The sequence below is a fragment of the Saccostrea cucullata genome, unplaced genomic scaffold, assembly GCF_032062105.1.
Source record: "Saccostrea cucullata isolate Sc308-1 unplaced genomic scaffold, CSIRO_AGI_Scuc_v1 ctg140, whole genome shotgun sequence".
In the NCBI taxonomy this organism is placed as follows: Eukaryota; Metazoa; Mollusca; class Bivalvia; order Ostreida; family Ostreidae; genus Saccostrea; species Saccostrea cuccullata.
Window position 1 is genome coordinate 5,512 of NW_026927245.1, and position 25,334 is coordinate 30,845.

The 25,334-nt window shown below is 33.3% G+C and overlaps 2 protein-coding genes across 6 annotated transcripts; one reads left to right on the forward strand and one right to left on the reverse strand.

Moving 5' to 3' along the window:
* Window positions 1-1,870: 1,870 nt before the first annotated feature.
* On the reverse strand, window positions 1,871-3,727 carry LOC134273854 (uncharacterized). The gene has a single exon (XM_062756077.1). The coding sequence runs from the start codon at window positions 3,725-3,727 to the stop codon at window positions 1,871-1,873; it is 1,857 nt and encodes a 618-aa protein (XP_062612061.1).
* Window positions 3,728-8,447: 4,720 nt separating this feature from the next.
* LOC134273847 (protein regulator of cytokinesis 1-like) lies at window positions 8,448-23,891 on the forward strand. 5 transcript variants are annotated; one of them, XM_062756062.1, is made up of 15 exons: window positions 8,448-8,552; window positions 8,917-9,175; window positions 9,962-10,195; window positions 10,325-10,495; window positions 10,736-10,885; window positions 12,520-12,667; window positions 12,821-12,957; window positions 13,168-13,263; window positions 13,533-13,679; window positions 14,018-14,134; window positions 16,141-16,176; window positions 18,317-18,418; window positions 18,559-18,747; window positions 19,010-19,059; window positions 23,362-23,891. In XM_062756062.1, the coding sequence occupies exons 1-15, from the start codon at window positions 8,539-8,541 to the stop codon at window positions 23,369-23,371; spliced, it is 1,860 nt and encodes a 619-aa protein (XP_062612046.1). In that variant the 5' UTR covers window positions 8,448-8,538; the 3' UTR covers window positions 23,372-23,891. The 5 variants fall into 5 exon arrangements, with proteins under 5 accessions (XP_062612046.1, XP_062612050.1, XP_062612045.1 ...); XM_062756066.1 differs by having other exon boundaries at window positions 18,559-18,666; XM_062756061.1 differs by lacking the exon at window positions 19,010-19,059.
* Window positions 23,892-25,334: the final 1,443 nt, after the last annotated feature.

Below are 25,334 nucleotides of genomic sequence, written 5' to 3' on the forward strand. Positions count from 1 at the left end.
TGGGACGTGGAGACGGGACTGTATACACCGAGGTCCCGTGTCGCAGTAGGTGCTGGCACGAAAAAGATCCCTCATTGCTCAATGGCCCTCAGTGCCTTGTATAACTCTCCACCGGCAAGTGGTGGCGTCTCCATATGAGTGGAAAATTCTCGAGAGGGACGTTAAACAACACACAATTAATCGATCAAAATTAAAAAAAAAAAAAAAGGTTTGGATGAGTTAGGAGAAATTAATTTAGACCGTACAAAATGTTGAGATATGATGATTTAGACATGATAAATTATTGGAGAAGTTTTATTTAGCGATATATACTCCCTGCAAACAAAGGTAAAGGGAGGAGATGGAGGAGAGGAGGGGGTCACCTTGTCCGGACGGATGGACCAGATTACAACAATATACCCGAACGTTACTATATGAAAGTACGGGTATAAAAAAAAAGAATATATATATAAAGTTGATAGTACACTGGCTTCAAAACGTAATTAAAACTTCTCTTCCGTGAAGATGGAAGTGTTTGTGAAGAACTGCCCTTCCTTACAATTCAAAATTCAATGAATGACAGCTGTTCAAAATAATTTGAATAAATTTCTCTTTTTAATTAAGAAAAAATTCTCTCCAATTTCATAGGTCCATTCGACAAACCTCGGCCGATTTGTGCCTAGTCTATCGCTCTATTCTATACCTTTGTCTGATGAAGACGACGGAATCATCCCAGATTAAACGAATGCGCACGGAGCCACCAATTTGCGTCATCAGCGAAATTAATGAAAGTTTATCTATAATTAAAACGGTTTTATGTAAATTTCAAGACTTCAAACACATATGTAGATAGAAGCCATCAGTAACAATTGCACTAAATTCTGCAAAGGGTTTGTACTTCTGAGGTGTTAAATGATTTTTTTATTTAGTTAAGACAGAGACTTTACATACTTTCTAACAATCGAGAAGAAAAAATAAAATTATTTATGTATACATTAATCAGAATAAACAGAGCGGAGAAACTTATCTAATCCAAAAATTACTTGTTCCATAGGAATTGGAAAGATTAAATCAATTGAATATATACAAAAAGGTTCTTTACAAAGTCTACATCGTAATAGATAAGATTTTTGAATCCCCACAACATTATAAACAAGTTTTACTGTAGTTGATAAATTGTTATTTCAAAGAGCTACTTCTACAGTCTTTTCTATTTCATATTTTTGCATTCTATTTTTTATATATTTTATCTATTTATTTATTTAAAGTATATTTATTTCCGCTTCCGAGGTTTATGGGTTTTTTTTTTCTTTAATCATTGTAATATTTTAAAATCCGCATACCCAGAACCAAAGACAGCAATTCATTATTTGAATTGATTCTTTTTTTTTCAATTATATCACATATACTGCAAACATAAGAATAAAGAAATCAGATGATATCGCGAAAATTGTCCTTAAAGTAAATACATCAGTTTAGTGACTCTTTCACATTGAAAAGCAAGCTATGAAATTAAATTTAAATATTGGAGGAAAAAATGATTAGTTAAAAAAATAACATGATGGTTTATCGATTTTTAACATCACTTATTGACTCATTTTTTAAGATCCCGGCTAATTCGCCAATGCTTTGAAAGTTAGTGGATTTTTTTTTTTCAAAAAAAAAAATTCTTGCCTAAAATATTTGTAACGTTATATTTCAATTAAAAAAACCCTGCAAAGATATAAAGTTAGCGGCGATATTGCATAAAAACTATGAACGCAATCCGGATAAATTTTTATTTTTAAAAAAATATAATAATTTATTAATCACATTATCACAGTGTCAGTGGCATTAAAAATAGGTAAACAAGTACAAAAATACTTGTACCTATAATTTAAAAAAAAATGCTTTATCTAAACTGGAATGATTTTAACACGTTGGAGTTGGAATATCCTACAAGGAGAGTAGATCCATCTCCTAGAAGACCAATACAACAAGGTCTGGAGGGGCAGTCCTCCTGGGATAGAATTTCCCGGACATCCCCCTCCCTCGAGATCTGGAAGACGTTATGTGACGTCTTCCCACAAACGTAAACATTGCCCTGGTCATCGACGGTCATTCCCGCCGGATTCTCGAACTCGGCGGCCTTGAAGGCAAACGTCACTTGTCCATCTAGGTCAATGATGATCAGTGCATGTGAAAAGCTGTCCGAAATGTACACTTTATCTTCATGGTATAAAACATACTGTGGCGCCCGAAACGCCACTGGAGAATCCTGGATTTCAATTTTTCTCTCCGTGATCCCGTCGTAGGTCATGACCCTTAAATGTGTGTCCGATTCAAAAGGCAAGAATGTGCCAATCAACTTTCCCTTAAATTCAGTCAATCCCCAGCATGCCTCATCCAGGATAATCTCCCTTGTCTGAGTTATTTTACGTAGTGTGAAATCAATGGTCAAGGTCACTAATTTCTTGTCACCAGGGAGACTGACAATAGCCTCTTTTTCGGAAATCAAAGTAAAATCCCATGGAAGTGACGATAGCGTTAAATGGGCAAATGTCCAGCCACGTAACGTGAACACCCGAAACTCACACGTGCTCCGAGCCACTGCCATTATGTAGCTGTCCGTACATCGCATGGACGTGATTCCACCTTTTCCTAGAACACCCAGTCCAAATAGCCGGATGTCACCGTTTTTACGATTAGAGAGCGACCTCTCTTTGAAGGGTTTGACATTGTCCACCGACATAAAGGGAGGTAACTTTGATGAGCCCCTGGTTTCCTTGAGAGTTCCGATCGACGAGATGATGTTTGGTAGAATCATTATCTCTTCATTTGGCACAAACTGGTAGGATACGTACTCCGTGTCGTTATATAACTCCCGGAGATATTTCTCATACACTAAATATTTGACTTTCAGTCGGAGATACACTTTAACAATGGTTCCAGGTACTGCTTTCTCCACGGCAGAGAGGAGGCTGTCTATGTCAGATTGGGCCATGTATTTCACACGCTTACATTTCTCCATATGTTGATGAATTTTCTTAATATTTTGTTCTATTTTGGTAGATACCTCATTTTCTATCACTGCAGCCTTTTTACTTATTATGTTACCAAACTCACTCTTCATCGACTGGATGTTCGGAATAATCTCGCTTCTTTGTGATTCGACCTGTTTCTTCTGTTCAAGTCGGTCTTCTAACATGATATCTGCGAATTTGACACACCTCTTGTAGTTTGAAATAACCTGAGCTATATCAATCTTTTTTGCCAAGGAATCAATAGAAACTGTCCCTTTACAATCGGTGTGGGGATTTTTACAGCGCAGACAGAAGATGACGTCATGTTCCGGACAGTACAACTCGTTCTCCAAGTCCTCAACTTCATGATCGTGGTTACTGGCCAAGGCGTTCAGATATTTGGACTTAGATTCGAACCCTTCGTTAAGCGGTGCCCTCCTCCCCCACCGCTGGGGCCGCTGTGGCAATTCCCGTTCGGATTTTGAAATTTTTTGAGATGCGATAGCCTTTAACTGCTTTGAATTAGCTTTGTCTAGAAGTACTATGGCGTGATTTTGAGACCATTCTTTCATTCGATGGAGCTTAGCGCAATTATGGCAAAAGAGCTCCTTACATACAGGGCAGTAGAACGTCCCTCTGGAATAAATCCGACTGAAACTACATGGTCCGCAGACGAACTCGGACAAGGCAGGCGTTTTCGGTCTGGCCGACGGGGAACGAGACGATGGAATGTCCTGTGTCAGCATTTGTTATCTTAAAATTCATTTGTTTCTCCCTTGTGAATTAATTTTACAGCTCACATCAAAAAGATGACATTAATAAAAACTCCGAATTCTCCCACAGCTAGAAGTTGGTTTTCCGCGAGCTTCTGTATAGATTCCGCCCGTCGCTTGACTGGCTGTTCCGAGCTTTGACTTCGTATGTGTTGGGGAGCCTTCTGTATGGTGACAATGAAATCGATCGATTCCATATAGTCAGGCTTTTAACAAACGATATTGTACTATTTTCACATGAATATTTAAAATTCAATTTATATAATTATATATATTTGAAAGGTAGGCCGATTTTTTTATATATATTATGCTGACTTACGTAATAACAGAAATTCTGTGGTCAAAAAAATAAAATTCAGAATCGATGATTATTTTTTTTATTGGTATGATCATAAGGCTTATTTTTCGCCGCTTTTACTGAGTCTCTCGGTGCAGCTTTAATGAATTGTTCAATATCTAATGATGTATATAGACCTAAATGGACCATTCTCTGGTGATTGAAACGGTGATAAACTCTCGTTTAGCTTAATGTATTTGTACGTCTTTAATCTAGTTACCTTGTCTCTGATCTTGCATGTGTATTAAAAAGAGAATTTGTTTGAATTCTGCAGTCAATGACTTCGTGGCGGAATATACTCTTGCGTTACTGAGAGCTTTGAGTTTGTATCGATTCCATTCGACAACAAAATGTTCATTTCAGAGACCAGAGAAATTACATGATGTTATCTAGAAGAACTTAACAAAAATCCTTGTGGAATTCACGTACAGACTCAGATAAAAATAAAATTTAGAGTTAATAAGTAAATCCTTGTGGAATTCACGGGCTCAGATAAAAATAAAATTTAGGTAAATTAGTATTATCTTTTATTTCAAAAATTGAACACAAAACTTGAATCACAGAATAATAGGGAAAAACCTTTCTGTGTAAAATTCATATTGATTTTCAACAAAATTCAAATTTTATTTTTTTATCATCCAATCCACATCATTTTTTCAGAACACTCCATATGTAATAATTATAAAATGATTAAAACAAAGGTTCGTTCAAGTACAGCTGTAATTACATAAACCTCACTTCTAGTTGATGGAATTTTTTCTTGTTGTTTACTTAAGCTCTTTACACTCTTGATCTAAAAATAAACCATTTTAGCGAAAATAGATAATGGACGCCATATACATGTAAATGTATAAATGTACATGGAAATAAAGACTTCTATAAGCTTATTAAAAGAATCTGCCCCCCGCTGATGTAGGGAAGGCGAAGAGGGGTGGACAGTAATACTTAACTAGTGTGAAATTTCATATATACAAAAGCTTATTTAAAGTTTTACACACATACAAAATGTATGAAATTACTACATCGACCTTTGACCTTTTTCTCAAAATAATTAGAGACCTTCCTTACGCCATAGAGTTTCACTGCTAAAGCTCAAAGGCTTCTCGAGATATCGCGCGAAAACAAAAGTGTAAAAACAGACAAAATTTGTCACCTTGGCCTTTGACCTTTTTAACCTCAAAACCAATATAGGCATCTTTCTTATATCATAAGTAGATGATGTATAAAATTTCATTGCCAAAAACTCAAAGGCGTCTCGAGATACCGCGCAGAAAGGAAAGTGTTACAGACGGAAGGAAGGGCGGACAGACAGACCAAAATTATTATTATCCCCCACTGTGTGAAGGGGGGATTATGTTCAGGAAAAAATGTGTGGCGAGGGGGGAGGTGCCCTGAATATCCCACACCCAGATCATATATACCTGAAATGTTATGTTTACCTGCCTAAGAGGAAGTCGGGCGCAAGTTAAATAATTTTCCAAATCTGCATGTATCAAATTGGAATTTACCGATCTGTTTTAGTCCATGCAATGTAGGAAAAATAAATTATATTCACCTGGACGGTGACATCAACATATTAAGGTAAAAATAAAAACGTAACCTTTTCTTTGATCTTGACTTCAAATTTGAGTGAAATAAAGTTCCAGAGAAATAAATCAAGACATTTTTATTAAACTTTAAATGCTGATACATATTGAGGAGAGCTATAGTATTTAATTCCATCAACATTCCCACCATGTCCTTGAGCTTTCCTTTGACCTACTTTTCTCAATTTTATTTTCTCAAAGAATCTATTCCAAATATTTTTTATGTAAGCTTATGCACTCATACATGTATTTAACTGGTGAGAATTTATCAAATGTGTCCTTTTCTTTTTTATTTTGGTCCTCCCAATGACCTTTGACTTTACTATTTAATGTTTTTGATTCAGTTTAAAAGAAACTATTCAATGTAAATGCATCTTTAACTTCATGTGAATTTACTAATTAACGAACCCTGGGCAGGGCATTCGTGCCCTATGGACATACTAGTATTTCTTTATCTGTGTCTCTTTGACACCTAAGGCCTGAGCATTCAGCATGGGCAACATCTTTGTACAAACCTTCACATTATCTAACTTTCAGAAGGTCGTTACTTTTTGCAAGATTCGCCAATCAAAAGCCATGCGGTGAATTTATGTAGCAGCAGATCTGTAGCTCTCTGGTCTGAAAAAATTGAGACGGTCTGCGGTCTGTCAATATATTATTTTTTTCTGGGAGCTACTGTTCTGCAGTTATGAATTCATGTTAACATAAACTTTTGTTTTGTTTTAACACATTACTAAACGTGTTGCATGTAGAGCTAACTGGCACCTGATGGAAAAAAATCTAAAATTTTAGAGGCAGTATCACAATTACACTTAAGAGGAAATCTAGGTACATTCGAACAGTACTTAGTATAAAGGAAATCGATCTACATGCAGCTAAACACAAGTGCAGAGAGAGTTCAATAAGTTCATATTTACCAAAGAAAATATTAGAATACAGCTTTATTTACTAAGTGCAGGTAATTAAAATTAATATTCTTGCAATTGTGTGGACCATATAACTTGTTGATGATTTCAAACGAGACTGTTGATATCCTTGTACCATCAACTTGTTTGTCAATGGCTTGCTTCATTTTTTTTAAAAATCGTTCATACGTAGAGCCTTCTCTTGTATTACAAGTAATGGTTTTATTAAATATTTTCAATTCAAGTTTGCTCAAATCATGGCCTGAGGTCAAATATATTTTTTAAATAAAAATACATATATTAAAGGCCGAGATTTTTAACCGTACGGTTTTCTCGGGTAAGGGGAGGGACTTGAATTTAGTTTTCTTCTATAAAACATGTCATTACATTTTTATAATGTATATACAACTTTCAATATCTATACATAGGAAGAAAAAAGGGAAAAAGAAATATTGATATACAAACATGTTTGTTTAAAGGAAACATACATTCGTTACATATGATAAATATATAACTATGTAGAGTTTAAGTGTTAGGCTGTAATTATTTTTTGAACTGATTGAAAATTATATTTATTGATTTCTACATTTCGTGGCAATCAATAATGTTCAATTTAATATTTGGTTTAGTAAGACACAATTAATTTCTGAATAGTTTCTCTCTAGCATGTTGGTACTTATTGCAAACAAAGAAAAAATGATATGGGTCTTCTGGTGTACCACGTGAACAATTAGGACTCTCGATAATGTTTCTTTTATAAAGATAGATCATAATTTAAAATGCAATCGTGTCGTAGTTTAGTATGTATGATGTTAAGTCGTCTATTACCATGGGAGAAATAAGAAGGGGGTCTGCTGGGTTTTTATGTATGTTGTTTTTAAAGCTACTAAAAGATATGCTGTTTCTAGTGGTAATACTCAAATTATTCCATTGGTTTATTGTATCAGGAACAAAAGAGTTCTTAAATATTTCAAGTCTAAATCTAGGAATAGTGTAGTCCTCTCTATTGCGTTTGTCGTACTTTGATTCATTACTTCTTGTTGAGGGAAAATACTTTTTAAATAATCGGGTACCAAGTTGTGATTACTTTAAACATAGTATTAAGTTTTGCTACTTTTTGCCTATCTGCAAGAGGTTTCCATCCTGTTTCTAAATATAATGCATCTCTTGAAGCGATGATTGGTAACCCTGTAATTATTCTTGCAGCATAAAGCTGCACCTTATTTTGTAAACAAGTATGTATACAAGGGGGGGGGGGGGTCTCCAGCAGAAATTGAAGTTACTCAATGTTGTCTTGATTTCACTTTTAATAATTCAAATTTTACATAATATAGTATAAATGAGTGTTTTATTATTAATTTTTTTTCTATTTATTTTATTTATTTTTTTTATTTTTTTATTTTTTTAGGAAGACTAATTTTTATGAATCGCGAGTTTTGTTTTTTTATTTATTTATTTATTTATTTATTTATTTATTTATTTATTTATTTATTTATTTATTTATTTATTTATTTATTTATTCAGCCATTCATTCAGTTATTCATTTACTTTAATCTTGTTTTTGATTCGTTACGTTTTATATACCAGGTAATTCATGTTTTCCCCCTCTATTTAAGAGTTGTGCTTTGAAAAAAGTCGTTGTAAAGTAGGGTGTCTAACTTTTTATTCCTTCATAAACATATATAGCGCTTGAGAGTGAATTGTTTTATATTTTAAATATATTTATATACATATCATATTTTATTATTTTTAATAATATATCATAGGTTATTCGTTATCTCTGTTGTGAATTTCAACCAAGTGAAATAACTCTTCCTGTACAGTCAAGCTTTAAAGAGAGTTATATGCCCTTGAATATTGAGCCAATCAAATCGCTGCGTTCATGCGCTTATTTTGAAAAGTTGAGAAAGAAAATGTCGGACTTGAAGAGATAATTACTCAACGAAACAAGACAAAATGGCAACGAACGGGTAAATTCTATAGCTTTTATTTAGTTTTATTCATATGAAATTAACGTACAAATATCAAATAGATAGATCAATCAGACAGGTCAATATACTACAGCTCGGTATTAATTCAAAAATAGGTTTATTGTTAGATTCAAAGTATGCACAATATTGGAAAAAAAGCGTCAATCAAGGGATATTTAATTTATTATTTTCAATGCTTTTTTTAAATTTATAGACACCATGATAAATAATACGTGAGAATTTAAACCTTCAACATTGGTTTAATATCCAGAAACTTGAAGTCATGTCCCTGAATTTTGCCTGGATAAAGCAAATTTTATCTTTGCATTTCATTAGATAATAAATTTCATTTATTAATTATCAGAAGAATGACAGCTGTTGAAGATCTAGTCAAGTTTCTTGATGCATCCATGAACAAATTGAACAAAATATGGACAGAAATAGGAATTGTGGATTATCAGAGAAAGGAGCGTGCTCAGACTGCAATGCTCCACCTACAGAATCTTCTGCAGGATATGGTACAAGAAGAAGAAGCTCTGAAGCTCCAGATAACTAAACGAATTGAGAAGTATACACTAGAAGTCAAAAGTTTGTGTACTGAACTGGAATTACCACAATTTGAGGTACAAATCAAGTCTTAGAGTCTTTAAAATCTCAAGTCTTTAAGTCTTTCTAGTTAGAAGGGTATGCCAGAGCATCAACATTGGATAATTTGCAAAACAGGGGAAGCCCGTTATGCATAAATTATCCCATGTTTCCCACTATTGTTGATGTCCCTGGCATACTTTACTAATTATACAGTGATTCCTTATATTTCCATTTCATTGTAAAATAAAATTGTAAATTTATATTTTAAAAATGTTGACTAATAGAATTAAATTACACAAGGCTTCCCATATCAATTAAAACTAAATGTTAGATCATCCGCTTGCACCCTCACTACACTAACACCTAACAACATCTCATAGAGGGTCATGCCAGAAGTCAAATTCTATCAACCATTCAAATTGTCACCTGCAAAATCGTCATGTATTTGTTGAAGTGAATAAGTCTAGAGTTGTTCCAAATTTGACCTCTGACGTGACCCTCTATGGGATGTGGTGAGATGTTAGGGTAGCGACTAGCAAGTGTGCAAGTGGATCTAACATCTAATTTTAATTAGATTTTCCTGTCCACTGAAGTCAAACACAGAGACAGCTGCACAAGTTGTGCATGCATTTTAGGCCTCCTTAGCTCCTGGCCTATTGCTTAGTGAAATTTACATTCTGGTAGAATGATCAAGATATCAAGTCTTCTAACCTTCAAAGAGTTATCACAGAGAAAACATAAAAATATAACTAAATAAACTACAGGGATGTAGAAGCCAATTTAATCAAGTAAAATTGTTACTTAGTAATTGTCTATTGCAGCCAAATGGGAAACTCTCAATGTTACAACGAGAAAAAGACCTGCGAGCAAAAGTAGAGTCCTTATCTCAAGAAAAACAAGAACGTTTAAAGACACTAAAGAATCTGAAAGACCAGGATCAGCACCTTTGCGATGCCATGTGTTTGACTCCATATTACATCCCCACTGGATCCACACCTTCAAATGAACAGCTAAAAGCCCTTGAGCAGCATGTTAAATCCCTAAAAGCAGAGAAAGTATGTAGCTGATGTATATTAAAACAAGTAAAGAAAACAGAACATACATCTTATTTATACCTCATATAGCCTCATTATTGTTAAATAATTTATAAATCTTTAATTTTACTGGATTTTTTTTTTTCTCAGGAAAAACGTTTTACAGAATTTGTGTCAAAGAAAAAGAAAGTTGTAGAATTATTTCATGAAATTGACCGTAATCCCCAGTCTGACTTTGAGTGTGATGTGATTTGTGAAGAAGACAGTACCTTCTTGCTGTCCATGGAGAACCTGAAATGTCTTAAAACTCTGCTCACAGAGGTATGGCATTTCATTAAGCATCAGGAATTTTCTGACAGAGTGGAAAACTGATTTTGAGGACTCGTTGTTTGAAAGTTTGCATAATTAAGCTTAGATTCTCCTTAGTAGGCTTAGGTTGTTGTCCATGTGTTATTATAAAACATAAAAAAGTAGTACTCTTTTACATAAATCAAACAATAAACTGATATTGATTCCTGTAGCAAGGAGTTTATGTAGATTTGTTTGCTCTGACATTGGCAGTTAGAAGAACAGAAGGAAGACCTGGAGAAAGAAGTGGGGGATCTATGGGAGCGTATCGTTTGTCTGTGGGATAGACTAGAGATCTCAGAGGCTGAGAGAAGTCACTTCAGATCAGACAAGGCTGGGATCAAACCCCCAGTCATTGAGGCAGTAAGTCAATGTTTAATGTCTGACAAGGATAGAAGGTTTCTTTTTTGTTGAATGAATTATTGGTAGACTATTAAATGAATTACATTTTTGGATGATAATTATGTTTAAAAGTGTGAAAACCAATGTACCATAATATTCTTCTGTATGTCATATTCACCTGAGTAAATTAAAAAAAGGTATCCATCTAGAGATATTCAAGTTAAAAAAATTTCTTTGTTGTGTTAAATTCTTCTGTATGTCATATTCATGTTTTGATGTTTTGAGTTATTAAATTAACTCATTTGGCATCTAGAGATATTCAAGTTAAAAAAATTTCTTTGTTGTGTTAAATGATTTTATCATTAATTCAGTAAATTAACTGCATTGTGTGTGTGTGTTGCCCCCCCCCCCCCCCGCGGCCGCTTCTTTCCTCAGGGGATTTTTTTTCTTACCGTTTTCGAATAAAGTGATCAGGTTTTTGTGTAATGCCTGAAATCCTATCGACCATAAATTTCCTAAAAACACAGGGGGGGGGGGGGGGGGGCTTGATTGCTGGCATCAAATTACTCATTTTTTTCTGCCTAACTGCAAAAATTAATCTATTTCTACTTAAGGTCAAGATCTAGTAAATGAAAGGTGCCTACAGATTTATCAAACATCAAACTTGAGAAATAAATTCCTTTATTGATGCTTTACAAATTTAGCTTGGTGAAATAAGGTATTTCGAGGCATAATTTGTAGGTAAACAAGATGAAAAACTGTATTTTAAACTGTCATTTTCAATAAAAAATTAAGAAAACCATTCATGAATATGGGAGTTTTTTTTCATATTCGACAAAGGAAATGTATCCAGATTGCCTACAGTCTCTCAGAAAACGGTAATTTGTATGTTCATGGCCTCTTCTTTAAATCAATATCAAATTTACCATAGGTATCCGGTTTACTTTTCATATGATTTCAAATTGAATGTCATGAAAATACCCTATTTTCTACACAATTCTGCTAAAGCCGTAAAGTATGGGAAAAAGAAAGTTGAAATTGATTATGACGTCATAATGGATCTAGCACCAAAAATTAGTCTAAAGTTATTTACTAGATCTTGACCTTAAAATGTGAAAAAAGAAAGTAGATAGGAAATAAATTTTACAACACATAAACATTAATGGTTTTGTCCTCATATTTTTCTTGGCTTAACATAGGGTTGCTGCTAAAAGAGAGAATTCTTCTCTCTCTTTTTTTTTTTTTGGGGGGAGGGGGGTTAAAAGCTTCTATCTCCCTGTAGCCTATCTTAAGTCACTAAGATTTTCTAAAATAAGTAAATATATGTGTTAGGTAAAGTTGTAATAAGATATATGAACTATTGATTTTTTTCAAACCATTTTGTTATTATTATAATGATCTAAAGAATGAGACTGTATGTAAATTAGTAAGAGTCTGTTTTTCATTTTACACAAATCGTGATATTGGGCAATGTAAATTTAAAAAAAAAAAACAAAAAAAAAAACAACTATATTGATGGTATGGACAACAAATAATTTATCTGAACTTTTCTACAAATGGACAACGCCATTAATATTTGATCACGGTGTTTTACTTTTGACCACTTCTGTGAAATGTTACTGATTTTTAGTCAGGCTGATTTTTTTTCTTTGTAGCTAAAGGCTGAAATAGCTCGGTGTGAGAAGCTCAAGTTTGATAATATTCAGCGATTTGTAGAGGGTATGAGGAAAGAGATCGTGGAATGGTGGGACAAGTGCTTTTATAGTAGACAACAAAGGGAAGATTTCACTGCTTATTTTAATGGTGAGTAAAGAAACTCATAAAAGTGGAATACATGATTGCTAGAAAATTATTTTATATTGTTACACATGGCTTAAACAGTTTTCTAAACTTCAAATATCTGGAAATTATACATGTTATAATACTAATGTGTTTTCTAACTTTTTTCTTTTCTAGAAAACTACACAGAGGCCCTATTAGATGAGCATGATAGAGAAGTTCAAAAACTTAAGAAGTATTATGAGGGTCATAAACAAATGTTTGAAAATCTGGAGCGATGGGATTGCCACTTTAGACAGATGATTGAGATGGAGGTATTCAACAAGATATCAACAAAGTGTAGCTGTTTACTTTATACGTCATTTTTAGTTGTAATATAACATGTACTAGAGCTTTAAGTTTATAAATAAGATAAATAGTTTCTGCCACTCTGTACTCATTTAGGAATGTATAGTGATGATGTATATTGTAGCAAAATAAAAACTTTGTGAACTGTGAGATAACAAGTATTTTCTTCTTTGAAGAGGAAAGCAAATGATCCCAACAGATTTAACAACCGTGGAGGCAAATTACTTCAGGAGGAAAAGGCAAGGAAAAAAGTCCTAAAGGATCTCCCCAGAGTAAGTGGTAATAGATAGTCAAACAAATTACAGGTTCATTCCTGTAGGATCTGCCCAGGGTTAGTGTACACAAAGTGTAGGTTCCTTTTAGAAGTACATTTTAATGTGATTAATTAATTAGTATTCATGGTAATACAGATTAATTCCAGTATATACAGTTTGACCAAACCAATCTTTACTCTAAATGTAGATTTCAGAACTTTTTTCTCTGTAATGTGATGTTGCTGCAATTGGTTCACATTACGTACACATATCAATTATTTATCTAGATTGAAGAAGAGCTGAAGGAAACAGTTATAAAATGGGAGGCGGAACATAGCCGGCCATTCCTGGTAGAGGGTGTGGCTTTTGATGAGTTTGTACAGAAACAGTGGGCTGCTTATGAAGAGCAGAAAGTCAAGGAAAAAGAACAAAGGGTATTTTTCCCTGAAAAAAATCTAAAATCTTGTTTTTAAATGTCTTATAACCAAAGTTATGATGTGACATGTGTAAAATTTGTCAGTGTAGAGCTGTATCAATTTCTGTAAAGCTGTCATAAAAAAAATTGTTGTAATGTATTAATGAGCATCAGGCCATCTGTTTGATGTTAAGTTTGGACATTGCTAAACTAAAATTTGACAATTTATGCTTGTTTGAGTCCTAACTTGAATCTTTCAGGGGTAAAGGGGATTGCAAAAAGAGCTTGTCTCAGTGTTAATTGTTTGTTCATTGTTTTCAATGGTTATATTAGGAATGTCCTGATTTATTTCTCCAGCACAAAGCAAAGGCTCGATTAATGGAGGAAGAGATGATCTACGGTAGTAAGCCCTCTACTCCAGCCAAGAAACGCTTCCTGACCACGCCCACCAAGACCCCCAACAAACTCCGGAAGGTCAGTAAAAGTCTACACTCACTAACGCAGTAGTGTGTCTCAATGACATGCACTGTACATTTAGCTTCAGTTTGTAGTTTTCTAATGAATTAGCATTCAATGAGTAAAATTCTTTTAGACCATGGGTTTCAGACTTCCAGTGCACTCTATATTTAATCGCATACATCTGGACTGTTAATTTTTAAATTTCATATTTCATTGATTTCAAAACACAATGTATGTTATTTTTAGCTCTACTGGTCAGAGACCAGAAGAGCTTATGCGATAGTAATGCGTCCGTCGTCCGTCCGTCTGTCTGTCTGTCTGTCTGTCTGTCTGTCCGTCTGTAAACAATTTTTCAAAATGCTACTCCTTACAGTTTTGGTCTGATTTCAATATAACTTGGCACACAAGTAGACTACATAAGATACATAACTCTGTGTATCGGTTTTTGGATGAACGGTGTTGCTGTGGTTACTAAAAATAGAAATTTCTGTGAAATTCTTTCAAAATGCTACTCCTCCCACAGTTTTAGTCTGATTTCAATATAACTTGGCACACAAGTAGACTACACTAAGAAACACAATTCTGTGTATCGGTTTTTGATTTCGATGAACGGTGTTGCCGTGGTTACTAAAAATAGAACTTTCTGTAAAAATTCTTTCAAAATGCTACTCCTTCTACAGTTTTAACCTGATTTCAATATAACTTGGCACACAAGTAGACTACAATAAGATACATAATTCTGTGTATCGGTTTTTGATTTCGATGAACGGTGTTGCCATGGTTACTAAAAATAGAAATTTCTGTGAAAATCTTTCAAAATGCTACTCCTTCTACAGTTTTAATCTGATTTCAGTATAACTTGGCACACAAGAAGACTATACTAAGATACATAAAACAGTGTATCGGTTTTTGATTTCGATGAACGGTGTTGCCGTGGTTACTAAAAATAGAAATTTCTGTGAAATTCTTTCAAAATGCTACTCCTTCTACAGTTTTAGTCTGATTTCAATATAACTTGGCACACAAGTAGACTACACTAAGATACATAATTCTGTGTATTGGTTTTTGATTTCGATGAACGGTGTTGCTGTGGCTACTAAAAATAGAAATTTCTGTGAAATTCTTTCAAAATGCTACTCCTCCTACAGTTTTAGTCTGATTTCAATATAACTTGGCACACAAGTAGACTACACTAAGATACACAATTCTTTATATCGGTTTTTGATTTCAATGAAAGGTGTTGCCGTGGTTACTAAAAATAGAAATTTCTGTGAAATTCTTTCAAAATGCTACTCCTTCTACAGTTTTAATCTGATTTCAATATAACTTGGCACACAAGTAGACTTAACAATAAGATACATAATTCTGTGTATCGGTTTTTGATTTCGATGAACAGTGTTGCCGTGGTTACTAAAAATAGAAATTTCTGTGAAATTCTTTCAAAATGCTACTCCAAATACAATTTTAGTCTGATTACAATATAAATGTGGCATGCAAGTAAACTGCACTATGAGCATAAAGAGACTTAATCAAGGATCATTATTCTATTTATTGCTGTTGAAAAGTTTCAATTTCCAACTGCTTAAGTAGTTTTCTCTTCCTTTGCTATAAGTACAAACCAGTAGAGCTTCAGTCTCGACAGAGACTTCTGGTTATGTAAAAGAATTCAAACTGCAATTGACAGTGTTAATGCTGACATTTCAAAAACGTGTCGTGGAATTCATGCATGACGTACTGTCATACTTGTACATTGAGAACTAAAACGCTTACAGCTTTCAATTTTCATTCCAATACAATAGAGACCTCAGAAAGCTCTTTGTGGTCATTAGTCTCTGACCCATTAATAAGAAATTTAAGAAAGTTTGAATTGTTACCCAATTATTTTCATTGAACAGAATGTGACTGTTGTGTACTGGAATTCAAGTTTTGTAACTTTCTGAAATTTTACTTTCTTGCTTATTGAAAATTATGTGACTGTTTATTGCTGGAGTTGAAGTAATTTTGTAACTTTGGTGATTTAGTTGGCTGATGGCTCCTGTTCAAGGATATCTGTTCAGGTCAGACTTCATGTCACCCATTGATCTTTGTCACAGTTTTATTATGGACAGTATGACACTTTAACACAGATTTTCTGATCATTCATGTTTAGTAATACACATTTCTTAAACATTTAAAACCTGATTTACTTTATATAACATCATTTTGATCTAACTCCAACTAAAGATTTTAAAAAATAATCATTTATTTCTCCAAGGTTACAGATGAGGCCAGAGATGGCAAAATGTGTTGGATTGCTGAAAGTTTTCATGTGTTTTCAGAAATAGTTTTTTAGAAAAACACGCCAGACATTGTTTTTGATAAATTTTAAAACACTGGTATAGAAACCGAAATAAAAATGGAAGTTTCTTTATTAATACACTGGATTACAAAAAGAAACATTCAATAATATCTTTATACATTGTCATTTGGGGCATTATAGATATTAATGAAAAAATAGCAGGGTAACTAATACATGTAGTATTAAAAGTTGGTTTTTAAACTGTATAGGGCAAATATAACATGATAGTGTATATTTACATCAGAGCAGGGGTATTACCAGGGAGCATTGGCTCACTGACTTCTTTTTGATATTGTATTACATATCATTAAAGTAGAAGTTTATGGTATACATACCAAATTTCTGTCAAGGAAATATAACACTCTATTACTCTGAACATGCTAAACTGTTGTTTGCAGTTTTCTCACACTTAATAACTTATTAACAACAGTTTAGACACTTGCATCCTATGGATGGATCCATTTCCCCCCCCCCCCCCTTTTTTAGCTCTACTGGTCAGAGACCAGAAGAGCTTATGCGATAGTAAGTTGTCCGTCGTCCGTCCGTCTAGCTGTATAGCTGTCCGTCTGTCTGTAAACAATTTTTCAAAACGATACTCCTCCTACAGTTTTGGTCTGATTTTAATATAACTTGGCACACAAGTAGACTACACTAAGATACATAAAATAGTGCATCGGTTTTTGATTTTGATAAACGGTGTTGCCATGGTTACTAAAAATAGAATTTTCTGTGAAATTCCTTTAAAACGCTACTCCTACAGTTTTGGTCTAATTTCAATATTACTTCGCAAACAAGTAGACTACACTAAGATACATAAAATAGTGCATCGGATTTGGATTTCAATGAACGGTGTTGCCATGGTTACTAAAAATAGAATTTTCTGTGAAATTCCTTTAAAACGCTACTCCTACAGTTTTGGTCTGATTTCAATATTACTTCGCAAACAAGTAGACTACACTAAGATACATAAAATAGTGCATCGGATTTGGATTTCAATAAACGGTGTTGCCATGGTTACTAAAAATAGAATTTTCTGTGAAATTCCTTTGAAATGCTACTCCTCCTACAGTTTTGATCTGATTTCAATATAACTCGGCACACAAGTAGACTACACTAAGGTACATAAAATAGTGCATCGGTTTTTGATTTCGATAAACAGTGTTTCCATGGTTACTAAAAATAGAATTTTCTGTGAAATTCCTTTAAAATGCTACTCCTTCTACAGTTTTGGTCTGATTTCAATATTACTTGGCACACAAGTAGACTACACTAAGATACATAAAACAGTGCATCGGATTTGGATTTCGATGAACAGTGTTGCCATTATTACTAAAAATAGAAATATCTGTGAAATCCTTTAAAACGCTACTCCTTCTACACTTTTGGTCTGATGGCAATGGCTTCTTTTCTCATCCTTTGTTAAAAGTACAAAGCAGTAGAGCTACAGTCTCGACAGAGACTTCTGGTTTAAGAAAGTAGTGAAAGAAAAAAGATTTAAAAAGTGGTTTGAAAATTCATAGTGGTGGCATTAATCATTTACATTAATTAACAAAGGGAAATAACACAATCCAGTCCGCCTTCTAAGATATCCAGTGTAAAGATGATTAATAACCCTCATAGAAAATAATGTCCAGGGGGCATGACCCCCGGACCCCGGTCTTTTTTCTTTTTTTTACAAGTTTCAATATTATCTAAATATATTGATAATTTATCAAATGAAATGGTATTAAAAATTGTAGATGTACAGTTGTATGCCTTTAATAGGTATTATTTGAGCACTGGTGATGCCATTTTTCAATCTAGGGATTTCTAAAGGCTTGGTGAATTTCTTTACTGATGTACTGTTGATATTATTTCAGCTGAATGACACAACCAAGACTCCTATGTCCTGTAGTAAAATTCAACACAGCAGTGTGTTTGCTTCACCATCAATGAGGGCTCCCATGTCAGCAAGTAAATATGTAAGTATAAGTTTGCTCAGTTAGATAGAAGTACATTAACATGTATCTTTTTCCCCATATCATTGGTCAGAATTTTTTCTGTCAGACTGAATATATTCAAAAGATTTGAAGAAAAATGTTTTTAATTCTGGGTTTTATAGACACCTGGCTGTAAAACAACCAGAAGAAGGTCCCTGCGTGGAAATCGTAAAGTTCTGACAGAGCGTAACAACGGTCCTCCGAACTCGGCGCTGTTCAGCCACACGACGGTAAGCAGTCACGGACAGTCCGCACCTACTGCTCATATTGACGTCTCCGCTGCCTCCATGGGAACCTATCAAGATTTTGAAGTGTGTATTTTTTGTTAATGGAGTTGTCTCTCTCTCTATTATTAACACAATTAATAAAAAAAACATTTTTGAATCACTTTTACAAAAGAAATGCAATTATTATGAAATTTTCCGTACATCCGCCTTGAAGTCTTGATTTATCCCATATGATTCTTTTAAAATCAAAATTATACTGATAAATAATACACAACAAAATTGATATATCATACATGAAGCAGTGTATTTTACTTTAAGCTGTAATCTTCTTTGATGCTATTTTCAGTCGGGAATTCAAATGAATAGCACTTTAACGTACAGAAGGAAACCGCCCATGTAGGTGATACTTGTTCAATTAAATGCTTCCATTTCTTCCACAGTTTTCTCACAGCATGACTTTTTAACGACCCCCTTTAATCAGCTGCATGACATAAATAAGTTTCCAAGCATTAATACATTTCTGCACATTGTTTATGAAAGTTCTAATCGTTTTTATGCCCTGTCATGAATATGGCAGAGCATATAGAGTTTGTCATTACCGTCTTCTGTTCTTCTATGCTTTAGTCAACCCTTCCATCATGCTTTGTAAACAATTTTTCAGAATGCTACTCAAAGAAACTATTCAGATATTTTTTATCAAACTTTATATACTTGGCACACATATTGATGAGAGCTACACTGATACATACATTTTGCATCGGTTTTTTTTTCGATGAACGGTGTTAACATGGTAATAATCTCAAAATAGAAATTTCTGTAAAGAAATTCGATTCAAGATATGTTATCAAACTTCAGTTTTGCTGATTTCAATATAAATTGCAAACAATGGCTACACTAAGATACATAATTCTGTGCATCGGTTTTTGAGATGAACGGTGTTGCAGTGGTTACTAAAAATAGATCTTATTTCTGTGAAATTCTTTCAAAAGTATCCTCCTACAGATTTGACACATTTCAGTATAAGTGCACACAATATGAATGTACACACTAAGATACATAATTTCTGCATCGGTTTTTGATTTCGATAAACGGTGTTATAGTGGTTACTAAAAATAGAAATTTTTTTAAAATTTTTTCAAAATGCTACTCCTCCTACAGTTTTGAAATTACATATAACTTGGCAAACAAGTAGACTACACTAAGATACATAATTTGTGCATCGGTTTTTTATTGCAATGAACGGTGTTGCCATGGTTACTAAAAATAGAAATTTCTGTGAAATTCTTTCAAAATTTTCCTGCAGTTTTGGTCCGAAAAATATTGGTTATAACTTGGCACACAAGTAGACTATACTAAGATACATAATTCTGTATATAGGTTTTTATTTTGATGAGTGGCAAGGATCATTTTTATACGCCCGTCTTCAGACGGGACGTATTATGTTATAGGCTTCGTGTCCGTCCGTCTGAAAGTTAATGATTTTATATTTCCGGCTCATAACTTTAATACTATTAGGCCTAGGATATATCAAACTTTGTCATCTAAAATGTCTTGGGTAGAAGGTGTGTCGTAATCATTCAAAAAGGTAGGTCGCTTTGACCTTTAGATTAGAAGTTATAGCCAAATATGGAAAAATCCTTTCCGGACCATAACTAGAAAACTATTAGACTCAGAGTCATCAAACTTGGCCAGTTTATGCATCTTAGGTAGAAGGTGTGTCGCGGCCTATTTCAAGGTCACTGTGACCTTTAATTGAAGTGATTTTTTTTTAAAAACTAAGTCTTTAAAATTTTAAATTTCATAATCCTAAGAAATGCAAAAATATAGTTGTATCCTTGTTTAAAAATGTTAAATCAAGTAAAAATTAATTTTTTCATTATATGCTTTACAGCAACCTGTAACAAATGTTAATGTTTTGAGAGGAATTCAGTTTGTCCCATGGGCATAATTATCAAGCACTGATGTCAAGAAGAATTTTGATAACAGAAGTGAGAGAAATTAATGAGTTTATTGTACTAAGTGGTAGAGCAGATCTCTGAAAATGCAGCTGCAATAACACATTTTAATCTCTTGGGAGTTGGGCAAAAAGAAATGGCCTCATAGTTATTGTTTTTATCAAACATAAATTTTGATGGCTAATTTTTTAAGTATTTCTTTCCTTGGTGTAATGTAATTTAAAACAAATTGATGCTTTAAAGTACAGTGTATGATAAAAACTAATTTAATATTGTATAATATAATTAAAACTAATCCTTATGAAAAGATGTTCAATTAAGTAAAAACTTATTTTTCATCATATTCTTTAACAGCAATCTGTAACAAATGTTAATGTTTTGAGAGGAGGAATTTTTTCCCATGGGCATAATTATCACACTTATCATAGAAGAATTTTGATAGCAGAAATAGAGAGAAATTAATGAGTATATATATTGTCTTTCTCTCTGAATTTCAGCAGATCTCTGAAAATGCAGCTGTTATCTTTATCTTTAATCTCTTTTTCAGTTAAATAAAGAAATGACCTCATAGTTGCTTGTGTTTTAAGAGCTTTTGATGGCTATAGTCCAGATAAAGATCTTTCAATTGGTGTAATTTGTAATTAAAACAAACTGATGTTTAATGTATGATTAAAACTAAATTAGTATTGTATAATATAATGATAACTATATAATTATACATGTGTTCATTGAAATGAAATTACCGGGGTACATTTCAATTTTTATATATTTGCAACAAATTGCAGTCACCATGCCTCACTTAGAATTTTATAGTCTAAAGAATAATTTATTTTTGGTTTTTTTTATTAGACTGTAGCATTTCCATTATTCCATTAAATATGCACACATAAACAATTTAAGCTGCAGATGGATATTTGTTAAGTTCTAACACAGCCAGTTTAGAATGATATGATGTATTATTTGTTATAATAAATTCCTACACTGTAAGTCTCTTAGAGATGTATGTACAATATTTTAAACATGATAAGAAATGGAAATTAGATCATTGAAATCTGTGTCAATCTGTTAATCAAGGTTTTTTATCTTTCTTTGCACCTTAACCAATTTATGATTATTGAACAATATATTTGACGGGCGTATCATGCTGTGGCGGGGCACTTTATTCTATTTATTGCTGATTTAAAGTCTCAAGTCCCAACTGCTACTTTTCTCTTCCTTTGTTTTAAGTATAAACCAGTAGAGCTACAGTCTGAGCTAAAGACCTTTTTAGGGTTATGGTGTGTCATGAATATGGCAGAGCATATAGAGTTTGTCATTACCGTCTTCTGTTCTTCTATGCTTTAGTCAACCCTTCCATCATGCTTTGCATTAAGCTCAGTTTCAGAGAAGTTTCAAAGAAACTATTCAAGATATTTTTTATCAAACTTTATATACTGATACATATTGATGAGAGCTATTCAACTGCATCAACATTTTAGACGTTTACTTTTTCTTTGACCTTAACATACTAATAATCTCAAATTAGTATTTAGCTCAGTTTTTAAAGAAACGATTCAAGATATTGTTATCAAACTTCATTTTGCTGATTTAACATATAGTCCAAATTGCACAATGGCTGAACAATTTTGTTGCGATTGTCTAAAGAAATCTTTAAGAGAAGAATCAATGTTTGGGTTCATGTAGACTTGATCTTATATACTGAGATGAATCTGAAGTATGTCAGACTAGAGGGGTGACACACTTCATTTCATTCAAGTGTAAGAATATGAATGTACACACTTAGTAATGAATTTCAACAATGGAGAGTCAATATTCCACATTGTATATGGAGGCAAGAACAATTTTTTTAAAATCTGTTTTTCAAAACTTGATCACAAAATGAAATTACAACAATTCCAATACAGACCTTTGAGCATAATGAAGTAAAAATACTTTTACTATTTTTTTTTACAGTGATAGTTGGAAAAATCTTAAAACATCAAGACCATATTGTAAAATCACACATTTTCTTAAGGTCAAATTTTTAAGGTTTGAGGAAAAATATTGGTTTTGAGGGATTGGATTTCATGGTTGGAAAATCTTGAGAAATGCATATGAAATTTTTCATTTTTGGTGGTCATTAAATTTGTGGGTCTCTCCATAGCTCGAAAACAACAAAAATTACCCCCTTACCCCAACCCCCCTCCCCCTTGAAAGTTAATGATTTTATATTTAGTTAATCACATGAAAGGTCAACAAATTGAGGAAAATAAAAAAAAAATATATAAATTTTTCCATCTTAAAATGTTAGGGTACAAAAGATTGTCAAATACATGTAATCATATCATTCAACTACCAAAGGTATCCGCTTTGAAGTATAGATTTATATATATTCTCATCATTGCCCCCATGAGACAAGGGTATAACCTAAGTAAGAAATAATGTTTGAATAAGAAATACGTAAACTCCAGAAATAAGGACAGGCAATAAAGGTGCAATTTTTACCTCCCCCCCCCCCCCCCCCCCCCCCCCCCCCCCCCCCCCCCCCCCCCCCCCCCCCCCCCACCCCCCGACTATTATTTTAAATGAAGTATATAATGTTTATTTCTTTGTTCAAGCTGTGTAAATTAAAAGTTCTCAAGTTGATTTCAATCATTAGATTGGCCATGCAAGGTGACATCAATCATTAAGATAGAAATACTAGCTGATGTAGATTCCAGTCGTTTAGATTGACAGTGTGAATTGATGTGTCTTCTTTTTTCAGAGGAATTTAAACCACCCCACCAGAGCCTTCTGCAGAAGCAGTATGATGCCCAATGGGAGCCCTGGTAACAGGATGTGAATTGTACATAATGTGTACATATTGTACAGTGTACAGACTTCTACAGCAGTGCAATAACACATTTTAATATTGTCAGAAAAACTACAGGATTTTTAAAACCATTGATTTGAACTTCTCAACTGATTATTTTTTTATCAAACATAAATTTTTATCTTGTGAATTTTTTAAGTATTTCTTTCCTTGCACAGTATATTTATCCATCATGGCCAGTTAAAACTGTTAATTCTGCTGTGAATGTTAATTTAAGAATACTTTTTTGTCCAATAGATGTCCAATTTTCTTTGCTGCTGGCATATGTACATGGTTGTAAATGGATAGGGTTTCTCTCATACTCTTACAAACTTAATACACATGGAAATATTTCAGTATATCCATTGAAGGTAGATTTTTTAAAAGCATCCTAAATGTCACACTTTTTTTATCATACAAGTGTCTATTGAAATCTATGGATGTATATAAACCAGTATATATTTCTGAATTAATAAAATTTTTTTCTCTCATACTCTTACTTAATACACATGGAAATATTTCTAGATTTTTTAGAAGGCATGTTATGTAGATTTGCGGAATTTAGGTCGTTTTGCGCGCACGTGCTTGAAGAGCTATGCATGCAACATGAAATGTACCAATATATATAATACCGTAACTTTTTTAATCTTAGTAAAATATTTTGAAATCATAATATAAAATATATTGCTGCAACATGCATCTTTTTCAGGTAAATAAATTATTTAGTGACATTTGGCTATATCTTTGTTTTAGAATGCTTTTGAAATGAATGAAGAGTATTTTATGTTGATCGGATTTATTTATTTTTAATTATCATTATAACCTTTTGTGAAAATTTCAGGCTAGAATAAAATGTCAATGAATTAATAAAATTTTTGTGCAAAAATAAATTATACTGTTTATGAGTAGCTTTGTAATGAAGATATTCAGCAGATAAACAACAGGCCCATTGGCCACAATATTCAGCTGAGTCAATATGACCCTGTATCTCAGCAGCAGATTTTTATGCCCGTGCTTCGCAAGAAAAGAGAATGGCATATTGCTTTTTTAAAAACAGTCAAGTGTATACTGTAAAGAATTTTTTCATTTTCTTCATAATATATACATATGTTTGAAATTGTTTATACATCATGGCCAGGGATCATCTTGTTTGTGCATGCACGTCGTGCGCGTCCTTCTGTCACACTTTGCATTGATGTCATTGACAGCTTTCATAATTCTTGGATGAAATTTCAAAGAAACTATCATATTTTTCAAACTTCATTACAGGTAATTAGGCACAAAATGGGATTTCCTTTGAACTTGACATCACTTTTCTTAAATTAGTTCTTATTTAATATTACATGTCTATTAGCCCCTGGCAGGACTTTCACCTGCAAGTTCAGGGGTGGTTAAAAGCACCAAATCTGTAAAAGAAGAAAATATATGGCTGGACCGGGAATTGAACCCAGGACCCCTGCATCACTAGTCAGCTGCTCTTCCTACTCACTGAGCTACCCTGGTTTAATTCTCGGTCCAGTCATACATTTTCTCTTTTCCTGTTACACAAGGTTACTTGAGCTTTTGGTGACAAGTTAAAAAGATTGGTATGAATTTTACATATCTTATAGTTTTTTTGTTTTTTCTAAATACACTCACAAGATTTAGTGTAGTCCTACCTTAGGGTCTGAGTATGGGCCTAAGGGTAATGAAAATAACAATTTTTGCACAGTTTTAAAGCATTTGACATTAAATTTAGCCAATTACCTGTATTTCTCATGAGTTCCAGCCATTTACCCAGTCTCCAAGGTCAATGACATACTAGGGTAATTCCAACCAGAAGTCTCTGTCGAGACTGAAGCTCTACTGGTTTGTACTTATAGCAAAGGAAGAGAAAAGTACTTAAG

Excerpts from the sequence above, each read along its gene's own strand:
- LOC134273854 (XM_062756077.1), bottom strand. The coding sequence starts at position 3,727 with ATGCTGACACAGGACATTCCATCGTCTCGTTCCCCGTCGGCCAGACCG.
- LOC134273847 (XM_062756061.1), top strand. Across the intron at positions 13,264-13,532 it reads TCCTAAAGGATCTCCCCAGA|ATTGAAGAAGAGCTGAAGGA; the intron begins GTAAGTGGTAAT and ends TTATTTATCTAG. Across the intron at positions 16,177-18,316 it reads GTTCAAGGATATCTGTTCAG|CTGAATGACACAACCAAGAC; the intron begins GTCAGACTTCAT and ends ATATTATTTCAG.